The sequence below is a fragment of the Argentina anserina genome, chromosome 4 (genome assembly GCF_933775445.1).
Source record: "Argentina anserina chromosome 4, drPotAnse1.1, whole genome shotgun sequence".
NCBI classification, from domain to species: Eukaryota; Viridiplantae; Streptophyta; class Magnoliopsida; order Rosales; family Rosaceae; genus Argentina; species Argentina anserina.
Genome location: NC_065875.1, coordinates 26,833,848 through 26,847,819, shown reverse-complemented (window position 1 = coordinate 26,847,819; position 13,972 = coordinate 26,833,848). Strand labels below are relative to the sequence as shown.

The window sequence follows — 13,972 nt, the reverse complement described above, 5'->3', positions numbered from 1 at the left end:
ATGTTCCGTTGCCGCAGTTGTACATGGTCATCGTTAAACCAACAGAGCTTCAATTTTGTATGAGAAAAATACTTGAAGTTGTTCTGTATACCTGAATAGTTATGCCTGGCTCTTCAAAACTCTATTGTCTTAGATTTACCTTGTTCTATAATGTAATATATTCCTTGTGATCATCCACATTTGCTTCTCAATATAGACTTAGATGTTGGCTATAATGAAGAACATGCATGATCAAAGTGACAGAAGGAAGCAGAGAAGAGAATCTATAACCAACTCCTTAATTAACAAATGAATTGCTCCTACAAGCATGGTTACAAATTGAAAAAATAAGAGTTCATTTCATTGTGTCACAAATTTACAGTGTAAGACTCCTGTAAGTAATCTCCATGCAATTGTATGAAAGAAAAAAGAGTCAGGTACGAGAGGGCAAAAGAATCGAAGAAAAAGAATAGCTGCTGCTGTGTTTACTCTGTTGTTATACAAGTCTTCTTAGTATTTGTCACCAAAGTTGAGCCCTCTCCCATGGCAGTGACCCATTTGAAGGATCAGCAAAGAAAGTCAAAACAAAGTCTTTAAGGCCAGTGTCCCAAACCTCACAGAAACTTAATCTCCAATTCGGCGGTTCAATGGCTTCTGTTCCCAACCCCGGCGCCCTATCTTTGGACCCTTGGTTTTGATCTTCCTGCCAATCCACAACATATGTAGCAACCCTTCTGTGGAACTTGGCCCTGAAGGTCTCCCAAACCTGATACTTGTAGTGGTTTATCACCGCAACGCCTTCCCGCACATTCAGGTGCCTAAAACCCTCTCTAAGCCTGAAATGGTGCACCACATTAAGCAATGTAGCATCAAGCAAGTCTGTTCGGACAATCGACTTGTGCCTCTCGGGGCTTTGCAGCCGGCAAGTGTACCCTGCAGTTACTCCCTGTGACGGATGTGAGCTCAACCCGGACGGACCAAAACTATGACAATCAGTCCTCAGCTCACCAATTGTCGGAGAGTTTGAAAAATTAGAAACCAGCTTCCCTAACGAGTTTTCGCCGGGAATGCGATTTCTCCCACGTTTCCTGAACTCCCTAGGGAAGTAGAAGAACTCATCCACGTCGAAGAAACCAACCCAAGTGCACTCCTCTCTAGCTTTCAAAGCACAATGCGAAAACCCTGCTTCCTGAGTCTTGATCCACGGCCATGACTGCCTAGTGACTTTGTATCCCTGCGAGTCGAGTTCCGAAACCGCTTCCTCAATCCCATCATCGCTGTTGTTATCGTAGATAAACCACCGCTCGACGCCTAGCCAAGCGTGGTACATGACCCACTCACTGAGCGCGGGAGCTTGGTTCCACAACATGGTGCAAGCACAAAGCTCATGCTTCTTCTTCTTATTATTCTCAACGGACTTAGGCTTTGAACTTTGAATTGTGGCCACAGAAGGAAGAGTTACATGGACCGGAGCTCTCGGGTGCCCAGTGTTGTACCCAATTGTGACCCGAATACCCGAAGCCATATCCGGGTTGTTGCCAATGCTCTTCGGCAACGAACACCTCACAACTTCCTGAGCTGCCGCAACGGCTTCGGTAGCGAGCTCAAAGCCATCGCCGAAGTCGAAATGGCAAGTGAGCTGGGCCGGGTCGGACTTTCGGTGCGGTCTAAGATTCAGACCCTTAACAAACACAACCGCCTTGTCGTCATCCATAACCGCCTCGTAAACGACCTTATCCCAAGGAGAAGCAGCAGCCACCGTCTGATTAATCCTCGCCGTCCAATCATGCTTCCCGCCGCGCCTCCTCAAGCCGACGGCCGACGAGTAGTTCCCGAACGGACACCGCACAATCGACCGGACCTCGTCGTAACTCTCAACCGACATCGCCGGCTTGACGGCGAAGGCGACCTCGTCGGAGCCGTTGAACTTCCGGTAGACGCAGTCCAACTGATCCTCCGGCCGGAACCGGCCGGCGGCAATGAGCAGGACGTGATCGGGAAACAAGACCCGATCTTGGACCTTCACCGGCGGGGGCGAGTCGTTGCGGTGAGCGAACGAGTCGAGAACCGAGTTGTGCGCGGTGGAGGAGAGGAGAGAGAAAGTGGTGGAGGAGGCGGTGATGACGGGGCGGAACGACGCCGTTCGGAAGCGGCGGGAGGACAAGAAGAGGAGGAAGATGAAGAAAGAGAAGCAGAGAAAGAGTGACCTCCGCGACTGCGAGTAGGACCGGCCCACCAAGCGCTTCCGCTTGCGGCGCTGCTCGGAGTCCATTTTGAAGTTTCCGAAAATAGAAAGTGGCGGTTAGAAGAGGTGGGACGAAAATGGAAAGGGAGGAGGGACTTAGATCTGAGTGGTGCTGGAGTTTTAAGGGGCCTCTTCTGGTGAAAAACCAGAGAGGAAGAGAGGAGAAGAAGAAGACGCGGTTGAGGTCTAAAAGGGCTGCTGGGGAAGTGAGGAGGATTGATTAGGGGGGGGTGTAATTAAGGGCGGTGATTAGTTAAGGCGATTTGATAATCAGAGTTAGGGAGAAAGGGGAGAAATTAATGAGCGAAATAATTGGGATTTTGGAGAGTAGTGTGTTTGGCGGATTATGTGGCGTTAACCAGAAGACACCAAGAATTTTGGAGAAAGCACACACGTCAATGTTTACTGCGGGGATCTCTTTTGGGTAAATAACGGAAAATCAACCGTCAAATTTGGGCAGCATGCTTGTTGTGGAGATCTACTTGATTCAGTTTGTTCTGTTCTGTTCGGTTGACAAGGGTTTACTATCCAATGCATACAAAACAAGTCTAAACCAAAAAAACTGGTGGTAAAAAGTTGTTCTGGGGTTTAGAACGGAAGTTCAAATTATTCATCGATATCTATTTTTTTTTATCGATGATTAAACAACACATTGTATGAGAAATAGCAGGAGACCTTCTAGCTAAAATACTTGCAAATGCATATTTCTCTTTCTAGAGTAGGGCACACAAAAGAGTAATTTTCATGAAACACTAATTATGTAGTGCACTATAAAATGGTTCGACAAATCAATACTCTTTATTTAAAACTTTCAAAAATACTTGATTATACATATAAGATCTTTATCCATACTCTTATGAACAAAACTCACTTTATCAATTAAAATAGGTGTGAAAATACATAAACAATTTTACACTATATGTTATTATAAAATGAGATTATATTACATTAAAAAATGAGATTATATAATTTATGAATAAAAATATAATTATCAAAATCAGAATAGAAAAACAAAATAAATATTATTTTCTCTACATGTAACTTCTCCTCCATATAACAGCTCACTACTCTAGTGTGTGTACATATATATATCTTTATTATCTATATATGTAGCGTTCGAACAAAAGCCAGCTCCAAATATATGTTTATACTTTTGATTGTGTATTAGTGTACATAACAGAAATATAAAGCAAGATAATGTAGCTGCATCACCACTTTTGTTCTTTCTGATTATTGTTATTGTTATATTTCCTTTTACTTTAATGATGAGTACCAACTAAATTTCGCCCACATGTCACTCACAAAATTATTATCTGCCTGAGGAGCAAGTGGCTCCTTACCCAGAAATGGATGATTCTTTCATAAAATGCACCTCCTAACTACATAGCACGGAAGTTTGGTTGGACGACCGATTTCCGCTTCGGAAGCGGAAGCAGGAGCGGAAGCGCGATTCCGAAAAAGGTGGATTTGGAAGCGCGGTGGAAGCGTTGGCTTCCAAATTGGAAGCGCGACGGAAGCATTGGCTTCAAAATTGGAAGCACGGCGGAAGTGTTGACTTCCAAATTGGAAGCGTGATTCTTTCTCTACCTCTATTTTATCAATCAATGTTTTGAGACTCTTCTTGTCGTCTCATCTTCTTATTTATTTCGTTAAGCGGTTAAAGATGATCAACATCAATCAATCTAATATGTGTCAGAAATAAGGGGGAGAGATATCATGAAAATCTAGATGAGAGAGAGATATAGAGAGAAGACAAAGAGTTGTGGAGAGATATGAAAAAAAATCCATATGAGAGACAGAGACAGAGAGAAGACGAACTTTTTTTTTATCAATTTCATTTAGTAATGTCTCTTTGACTTGCATGTGCCCAACACCTTCACACTACATTATTTTGTTTGAATTTTGAAATGAAGCTTTAATAATACTATAATTAAAGATAATAATGGGTTAGAAAATAAGTCATTAATAGTTATCCAGTTATTTTAATACTAGATAAAATAATTAAAAACTAAAATATAAAAAATTATATAATATATATTTTATTTTAACGCTTCCAAAACGCACCCGCTTCCTTAATTTTTGGAAAAAAAACACTTCTGCGTTTCCACGTACCCACACCCGATTCCATGCAGCATAGCCTCCTAATGTGAATGAAGGTATTCTGCAAAATGCCCCGTAAAACATACTATAAAAACGTGCTCGACATATCTCACCTCCTTTCAGGGTTACCATATGTCATTCCCAATTTTATTTCACGTTATGTGATTCGAGTTAATTGCTCATATTAATTGAAAGAAAATTATGTTCGTAATTACAAATTATAACCTCCGATTCTCCGTTAGTTTGTTGCAAAATCTCAAGATTAAAGAATAACGCCAAATGAAATGTTCGACAAAATTAATTTTTAAATGAAGTTATATGTTGTACACCTGTTTTGAACCACAAAAGATAATCATACGTGGGTACTTTGTATAATCATAACAAAAATAATACAAATTATTAAGATACTACACTATATACAACTTGACATTAAGATATTAGAAAGAAAAAGACTGTTCGTTTCCATATTGACCTTTGGTGCGAATGCGTTGTCTAATGAGCTGCTATAGACATTCATTCTTCCCAAAATAACAATATATAATTGTGTGTATTATTAGCAGGTCGGCCAAACCCAAAAGGGTTTATAGTGGTCTGGGTTTTGAGGAGGAGGACCAACTTATACAAGCTATAGCTATTACCGTGGCAAGCACGCTTTATTCTGCATTACATTTTTCCACGTGCTCCCCACAATAATTATGCCCACATTATCTTTATACATCCTTCTTCTATTTTTTTATTTTATTAAAAGATAAATTTGTTAAGATGAAGAATTACAGAAAATAACAACATTCTCGACAATGAATCTATACGCCCAACTATATTAGAAAAGAAATATAAAAAATCTCAAAACAGAAAAACACACGAATAACAAACACAAACAGACTAATCTTAGCATCTATGCAGTTTGAAACTGAACATGTCGCATTCCAGTTACAATGGTAAAACCAAGGAACCTGTTATGTTTGAACCTCGACCACTGCACTCGCAGACGCCAGCTCAATTATGGGTACTAAGGGTCTAACCAAGAAGAAGCTCGAAGCACAACAAACCTGGAAAGACAACAGTCTTGATCGCCATCACTCGTGAAGAGACATCTCGAACAAATAAGACATCGAACAAGAACCAGCCAGCTAAGAGAAGATGCCACAAGGCCCCGAACACAAAACCAAAACGGAAGAAGCCAACCAAGAAAAATTATAAAAACAAGCAAACCAGACAAATATGAAGCTATGAAAAGCAAGGATATGGAACATGAGCACCACCTAGGGCTGGACACGGGGCGGTACAACCCAGGATTAGGTGAATCTCGGTTTCATCCCGTAATTTAAAATAAATGGCGAGACGGTTGTGATTAGGTGTTTCTAAAAGTGATCCCACTAAACCCGTATTCCGTTTGGGATCGAGACCAAAACGGGACTTGTCAAATAATGCAATAATTATCTCGTGATGAAAATAAATAATTAATCAATTATTGTATACTTTGTTACGAGTTCAATTATACATGTTAATTAACTTTAAATCCATATCTTGAGCTGAACAATCCATTACTAGATTATCAATTAAGTTTATAAATTTTAATTAATAACGGTTTATCTAATGTTTAAAGAAGAAAAATAAACTCTTACGAGAATTGTGGTTGTTGTTAACTTAATATTTCTTAATCAATTTAACGGTTGAGATAAAACCACATTATATATATACTAGTTATTTCAGTTTCATATTAATTCGGAACGAAACGGGATTAAACGGGCATTACTAAGCTAATTCTGATTCCGTCCCGCTATTTCAAAATGAAATCGGGAGAAGACGGGATATGTATTTTTAAAACATAAATCTCATCTCGTCGCGTCACATTTAGGGATGAGATCTACACAGAATCGGGATTATGGGACGAAATGCCCAGCCCTAGCACCACCGCCTCCCCCAAGCACCGGAGAAGCTTGCAAAGCTTGATTAAGAGGCTACAAGACTATAATCAACCCCGATCTGGAAGATAGGAAGGAAAACGAAGGAGAAAACCAGAAGAAGAAAAAAACAAAAAGAGGAAAAAGCTGAAAACGGGAGACGACCTCCAGGTAGGGGAGACAGGCTCCAAGAAAAAAGCCATGAGGGCGGAAAAAGCTCCTCCCGGATCAGAGCGAAGCCGCCATCACTTGGCCGGGAGAGGAGGAGGTGGTTGAAAGTTTGGGTCGGTGCTAGAGATTAAGACTGGTTATGTTCGAAATGGCCTACTTCCTTCTTCTATCTTTTGCTTCTGGTTTTTGCATTTTTCCTTCTCTTCTCTTCTTCTTCTTGTCAAGGTTTCTTGCATGAACATGTATTGCTCACTTCTCCAGGAAATAACTGTATGAAGCCATTATGAGTTAGTTGGTCAAGCAATAGTGGCAATCACTAATTACGGGGCAGTGAATAGTAGAATATGCATTTCTTCAGATGATAAAATAGTTTATGGTTTACCACTTTACCTTAAATAGTTGGATTGTTAATTGCCTAGTTATCGACATGTTGTTGTCTTGGTTTGCTGTTCGAAATAACTGTATGTTGAATAACTTTGAAATATATCAATGTCGTTACAAAACATCTACTTCATTAGGCATAATGGAAGTCGATTGTTAGGTACAATTACTTGGCTTATATAACAAACCAAATTAGAGGTTTGATCTTATGGGTTTGTGGCCTAATTCAAGATAGTGATAAGAGCAGCCAGTGAACAACACCATCCGTGCGAATATGACTCATGCTAATTGAAATTTATAAGAATTGGACGGTTACAAATCCAGCACACATCTCTACTTAACAACTTTCCTTGTGATTATAATTATCACCATTAAGGTGATCACCATCAAAAGGTGTCTCTATGTCTTTGAATATTGAGTCGGAACTTTGAATATTGAATAGGAAAATGATACTTATATGCTATAGAAGGACATGCTTGTCCATGGATTTGGATAGTTAGAAAATGACGAAATTTTTTCATTCTTTATTGGTGAGAACTCGCCATTCGATTGATCTATACCAAAATTATATATGAAAGCATATTCTGTAGGCACACAGTGGCGTAATAACAAGTCGTCCTCAATAATAGAGATGGCTACAGATTCTGTAATCCATGAACGAAATGACATCATAATCCACCAATGCTTGATTGGGTTATAGTATTGTCCAGTTCATTAGCAAATTTTATATTACAAATCAAGGCCACCACTGTAACCGTAAGCTAAACTGTGTTATATCAGACCAGTAGAATAATGTAGAGGTCACTCAAATAAAGACTTCCGGAGTTGTGATGTATGAATAGTGATAAGCCTGCCTGACATTGCCAAGCCCCAAATGGAGGCTTCCCAACTTCCCAAGCTCAAGGTCGAAAAAGCCAACCTTCTACCATCTCTTATCTAATCTTCAGAGCCCAAACAAAACATTGTCTCACATCACCAGTGAAATCGGAAAGAAAAGAAAAGGACACATAACTTTTCAACAGTATGGTGTCTTAAAGATCAAGAATTCGGTAACCAAGTGAAATTCATGATTGAAGAATCGGACAGGTCATTTCAAGCCTCAGAATCAGAATGTTCTAGCGAAACGTTTTTTCTTCTCCAAAATTGGTTAGTTTTAACTTTTCATTTCTGCACGTACAGGCCTTGCTTTGGACTTGAAGGATCTGCGATGCAAATTTATCAGACCAGTTTGGATATGCACACATCGATTGGTATGTCACGTAAGAGACTTGGGATCAAAGTTTGCTTCCAGAGAACTGAAAAGGGATGGGCATGTGGAAAACAAAGAAGGATGCTTTCCCAATGTAGCCAGGAATCACTTTAACACACCGCAACCTCTTATTAAGGCTGCTCAGCCTAATCTAGCGGCCTCTCCCAAAAGCCAAAGCACTGCAATAAAACCTTTGTAGGATTCTGGTACCCAGAAAACCCAACATTTGTTATGAGTGCCATCATGCATGGTCCTTTTATTTTTGCTTTGTTAATAGCCAACTTTCATAAAACACCACACCTGTATACCTTCCTGACTTTGCTTCTTGTACACCATGTGATCAAATTTATGAGCCGAAGACGTTTACATTAGTGCAGAAATGAAAATTTATTGATCATGTACAGCAAGTTATGGCTAAAGAGGCAAGAAAAAATGATGCAGAGGCTTTGGATCTGTACAGAGATTGACCTAACCTCCCTTACCGGCAATGGTACAGCCGGGTAAGTAATAAATAGAACACATGCTAGCCATCAGGCTACCGCTTAGTTATGAAGACTACTCTGGTTTAACTGGTAAAGTTGCATTTTGATCTGGAAGCTGCAGCCTTTCAAAGGAGACAAGTAAAATGAACCCTATGCAATGCTGCTCCTGTGTACCAAATGCTATATCGATTCACAAATCTCATACATACATGAGGACTCCTACATGTAGCCTTGATCCGCATCTTCAGGTTATGGTTTTCCCACAAGTCGTGATGCATGTCCCTCAAGTCTTTGACTGAAGTCGTCCACAACATTCTGAGCTGTGCATCGATTCTATCTAAGCAGATGACCTAGTGAACATAAAGGAAAGCTTGTTACTCAGTTGATTTAGCAAAGTACAATACACAAGTATGATAAGAAGGCAAAAGTAGTATGGTGGAATATGACTTTATAAATTCCAGTAATACTCATTAGAATGCAACAAGAACTGATACAACATTGTGAAGCTACAGCTGTTGTAACAGCGCACGTTAATCTGAAGACATTTACACTAAATAGTGGGGATTTTCTGGTCCTAGATTATATAAATAAACAAGATAATCAATCCGTGCAAACAAACATACTGCACCAAAGAAGGTGGCAACTATCTTATAAGTTTCTATCTAGTAGATGACCAATTCACTTCAAACCATTGAGATGTCAAAAATGGATATTCAGTAGAAGGATATATTCACAAAAAAGTATGAGGAAGCACCTATATGAAGTTGTAACATAAATAAAAATGCAACTTTATATGAGTAATTATGTGCAACACTACAGTCAGCAAAATTTGGAACAACCAATCTATAAGTAAACAGAATAGAAGGATTATGAAACAAAAAGAACTAGGCAGTATATCATTGATAAATATCCTTACCTTCTGCTAGGGTTCCTTGATGCTATATAGTTAGCTGGAGAAACCCCATCAAACTGACTAGCATTGTACATTTGAACCCTCTCAGCAACTTGTACTCTGCTCTTTGGTGTTCTGTCTGGAAAGTTCCATGTTTGTTCACTTGAGTCGCCTGGACTATCTGTTGTATGTGCACCCCTACTTTGTTGCTGAAATCTTTGGCGGTTAAATGTAGATGGTTCAACACCAGTGTCTTTATCAGGCACAGCATTCATTGAGGGATTGTTTCCAGAATAAGAGAACCTTGGACCAGAACACCGGCCTTCAGTTCTACGCCAGAACTTAGAGCTCAAGAACTCGGCACCAGGCAGCTTGCAACATGTGTTTTCTGCAGATTCAGTGTCTGGAATCTTTCCAGTTGATACTGCCAAATCATATGAAATTCCATCCAGCGCCATCTCAAGGCCATGTACCCGTGTCTCAAGAGAATTCAGCCCACTCTGAGAGTTTCCCATGAACCTCTACAAGCAAGTTAAAGGCGATTGAGTCGGTTTTTCAACTTGGGCATCACTAAAAATCCTAAATACAGTTTATGAAGCCTTTACATGCTATCACAAATTTACAGGAAATAGGCAGAAAATAAGAGATACATAGAAATTCGAAAGACTATCATTCATCTAACAACTTGATTGGTATACAAACTAACAAAAGCTATGCACATGCTTAATATCAAGTAAAGGTGAATGAGTATCAGCATCATTACCTGGAGAAGATCAAATAGGTTTGCTTGCTGGTTTTCAATCTGAATGAGTTGCGCACGGATCAGATTCAGATCCTCAGCCTCCTTGGGGCTCTCGTAAACTTCTTCTGCAGGATTACTTGCCACAACATCCGAATCATGGTTCTCATCATCAAACGGAACCACTCGAGAACGAGATCTCAAACCGCCAAATTTCTGTGCTTTTTCATTACAGTTCCTACTAAAGAGCACACGTTTATCTTCCACCACGCAATTTGCATCGTGCTCAGTCTCTCTTGAGTCCTTAACTTCAAAATCACACTTAACTATATCATCTGCACGAGACACTTTAGAAGATGCAGAGTTTGGCATTGTAATTTCACATTTCCAATCACGGGATTTCTTGTGGTCTACTTTAGTGAGCTTGGTTGTGTCTGAACTTCTCTCCGTTCTACCTTGAGAACTTCCCTTTTTGGCGGTGGTCACCAAAGAACCGTTAGATGGAGGGAACCTGTTTGTGGGGACGGTTTTCTTTGTTTGAGGAGTTCTAAAGCCATCATTGGAACTTTTCGATACGGCAGGAAAGGAACGATCATTCTCATTATCTGGTCCCCATGAAAGCAATCATAAACAGAAAAACAGAAGATCAGATGAATATTAAAAAAGAAACAGGTCTCCAGCTAGCTTATTGTTCCACTTAAAACTCTCAAAGATTATTGCAGAAAGAGGAACACACCAGAACATTATTGAACACAATAGCACCATACTTTCAACAGTTTATTGCAGAATGAGGAAACACACCAAAACTAAAAAACAATTGTGCACATTGTGTTTCCTACTTGATCAAATCATTGATAAAGTAACCAACTTCATTGCATTCAAGTACTGCTATATACTTGAAGTCTCTAAAACAAGAAATGCTTAAACAGAATAATCAAAGTAGAAGCTCACCAGTTGAAGATCTGGATTGCATTGGAGTTGAAACCTCCTCGGAATCGCCTGCGAAAACCTTCCACATCTCCAGTGCATTATTCATAGTCTCCCTCACTACCTTCACCTGTTGAAATATCAACTAGCAAAATCAGGGGAAAATGCACATAGTACTACTAGTACTACTCAAATCATCAAGAACACATTTTTTTATATTGGCAACCAAACAAGCCTTAATACCTTATCAAATCTTCGGCTTTCCAAAGCACCCAAGCAACAAGCTTTATAGAGTGGCGCCAAATCTGACTCCGCCGTGGCTACTTTTCCTAGCGTCTCAGCCGCGCCCTTTCTCACTGCCCAGTCATCGCTGCTCAGAAACTCCACCACACACGGCACCAGCCAATCCAACGCGCCTTTACTCGACGCGCCGCCGGCGCCAACAATGCTCCCGATCAGCACCATCAGCGCCGCCTTGGCCCTAAACCCCTCGCTCTTCGCCAGCTTCCCCAGCCGCGCCAGGCTCCTCCTCAGCTGCGCCGCCTCCACCTCCGGCGCGGCGTCGATCGCGGCGGCGAGGCAGAGCGCCGCGCCGATCTGCGAGTTCGAGTCCTGCTCCACCGCCAGCGTGTCCATCAGCGGCTTCAGAAAAGCCGGCGCGAACTCCGGCGTCGTGATCCTCGCCGACATGGCGGCGACCGCCTCCACACACGCCAGTCTCACGGCGGTGTCCGGGTCGCGGAGGCGGCGGAGCACGGTGGAGACCATCTTCGGCAGCAGCGGCGCCAGCGCGTCGCCGTGTGAGTTGGACAGTGACGTCAGCAGCGACACGCACTGCTTCCTCACCGGCGGCTTGGACGACGCGTCGGTGTTGTGAATGCAGATCAAGAAAGTAGCATAAGAGTCCTGCGTGAGATTCCGAGCAATGAACTCGAGCTCATTGGTGGCCATGGCCAGAGTGTCACGGTCAGAGAGCTTGTTAAGACACGTAATGACCCGCTGCTTTAGATCCGAAATCGACCCGGACCCGCCCATCTGCGGCGGGCTACCTAGCGAGGATCGTCGCGAGGCAGACATTGCGTTCTGGCTTGCGGTGTTTGGTCTCGCTAGTAAGATAAAGTGTTCGATGAACTATTTCAACTAAAATGTGAATGTTGGATGGAGTAGGGGAGTGGAGGTTGTTAGCATTGGGTGTTGTAGATGCGAAGGATTTGGCGGCAGAGTTTTGGGGTGAGTAATGAGGAGGTGTCAGGTGGACTGGTTCTCAAGATTGGAACTTGGAATTTTGGGGGCTTTTAAATGTTTGAGAGGGAGGAGTTGTGAGTGGACTAGTGACGTGAAGAGTTTGGGAGTCAAATATTATAGCTCGCAAGTTTTTTATTTTTTATTTTTTATTTTGGTTTTTTTTTCGCGGGTAGAGTTACAATGGCCCAACTGCCAAAGTGGTGTTGTTGGTGTGGAATTGAAAGTGCAGCTGTGTTGATGGTATCGCTATGCTCGCCGGCTTTCTCTTCAGCTTTCTGGTCAACATGAAGGTGGAATGTGGTGGTTTCACTTCATAGTTTACCGGAAAATTTTCATCGGTATTGATCCATCATGCATAGAGCGTCATCATTGTATCGGTAACTCTACAGTAGTTTATAAAAACATGTACATTATTTTCCGATTTAGATTGTACTGTAAAACGGCATGCAACAGTCTTCTATATAATCAATAGTGGATGGAATTATCGGATGAGTAATGTTTTGGTATATGAATTATTAGGGTTAAATGATGCAAGCGGCTGGGAATAAATATACGTGTGTTAAGCCAATGCACATGCGTCTAAACTCTCTAAAGCCTGGAAGCCACATGATAATGAAGCTATGAAACAAATTAGGGTGAATTAATACTGCAGTTCTAGCAGACATTGGCAACATGGAGCCTGTGATAAGCAATTCTCCAACATAAGAGTTGACTAGTCCAGTTGTTTAATACCTTATCTTAAACTCATAACATGCTGCTCGCATATAAACATGTTGAATTAGTGTAGCGGCCATGGTTTGGTTCTTGATATCCAACCTTGTGAAGTTGCAAAATTGCCACACCATTCGAACAGTTTATTTAGACGTCGATTCGCCGGATCAGTTTCTGTACACCTTATTTCGCTTATAATCTCGATCGGATCAGACTTACTTCCGACGTGAAGATCGAACTCGTCAAAGCATTTTCATGCACGGCCGGTATGGGAAAACGCTAGAGAAAGCGACAGTCTGATGTACATATTTCCTAAAGGTTGCAAGCTAGCTAGGGCAAAAGCTTAAGAAAAGAGAACCATATGATGAATAGCAAACTTAAACAGTAGCAAGACGAAGACAAAACAAGAGAAGCAGAGCACGTGATAGAAGGATAAGATAAAGGGACGTAACATTGTTAAAGAGAGTGGTCTTAAACCATGAACTCACGTGATACTGGGTTTGGAACTCTGTGGATTAATGTTCATGAACTAGTCTAAGCCATCCCTAGCCTGCTCCTCCCATACGCGAAAGATTCTGCTTGAGCATTTCAGCTGATGAGGAGAAGATGCTGTCTCCCACTTTCAATTTTACCTAGTTAATTACTTTAGTTAATTTTTTCTCTTCTAGTTATGGGGCCGGTTTGTTAAATTGCTCCTTTACCCTTTTTTAAGAAGTTTAAGAATGTATGTTTGTGCTAATCACGATGTTAGAACAGTTGATTTAGAATGGCCAGAGGATCTGAAGATCGATGTTGATGTGGGAACCCCCTCACCATCTAGGCATCTACCGACCAACCGAATACCTATCTTCCGTCAACTTAATTAGAAATAAAAGCAAGTAAATAAGTGTGATAATTGCAGAGTCTAAGAGCGTGAGCTAGATTATCTATTTCAGTGAGTGGTGTCT

At 41.2% G+C, this 13,972-nt stretch overlaps 2 protein-coding genes across 2 annotated transcripts; both read right to left on the bottom strand.

Annotated features, from left to right (window-relative positions):
- Positions 1 to 311: 311 nt before the first annotated feature.
- On the bottom strand, positions 312 to 2,403 carry LOC126790625 (glycosyltransferase family 92 protein RCOM_0530710). Its single transcript, XM_050516945.1, has one exon. It carries the CDS (start codon positions 2,249 to 2,251, stop codon positions 500 to 502), a length of 1,752 nt encoding a protein of 583 aa, XP_050372902.1. The 5' UTR covers positions 2,252 to 2,403; the 3' UTR covers positions 312 to 499.
- A 5,958-nt stretch (positions 2,404 to 8,361) lies between these two features.
- Positions 8,362 to 12,216, bottom strand: LOC126791004 (TORTIFOLIA1-like protein 4). The gene is made up of 5 exons (XM_050517396.1): positions 11,313 to 12,216; positions 11,094 to 11,199; positions 10,167 to 10,747; positions 9,428 to 9,924; positions 8,362 to 8,861 (listed from the first exon to the last, which is right to left on the bottom strand). Exons 1-5 carry the CDS (start codon positions 12,144 to 12,146, stop codon positions 8,849 to 8,851), a joined length of 2,031 nt encoding a protein of 676 aa, XP_050373353.1. The 5' UTR covers positions 12,147 to 12,216; the 3' UTR covers positions 8,362 to 8,848.
- Between the last annotated feature and the right edge of the window lie 1,756 nt (positions 12,217 to 13,972).

Bases quoted from the DNA above. Each gene is read 5' to 3' on its own strand.
- LOC126791004 (XM_050517396.1), bottom strand. From the start codon at position 12,146: ATGTCTGCCTCGCGACGATCCTCGCTAGGTAGCCCGCCGCAGATGGGC. The intron at 11,200-11,312 runs GTATTAAGGCTT...ATATTTCAACAG, and splicing joins AAAGCCGAAGATTTGATAAG to GTGAAGGTAGTGAGGGAGAC. The intron at 10,748-11,093 runs GTGAGCTTCTAC...CATGGGGACCAG, and splicing joins GCAATCCAGATCTTCAACTG to ATAATGAGAATGATCGTTCC.
- LOC126790625 (XM_050516945.1), bottom strand. From the start codon at position 2,251: ATGGACTCCGAGCAGCGCCGCAAGCGGAAGCGCTTGGTGGGCCGGTCC.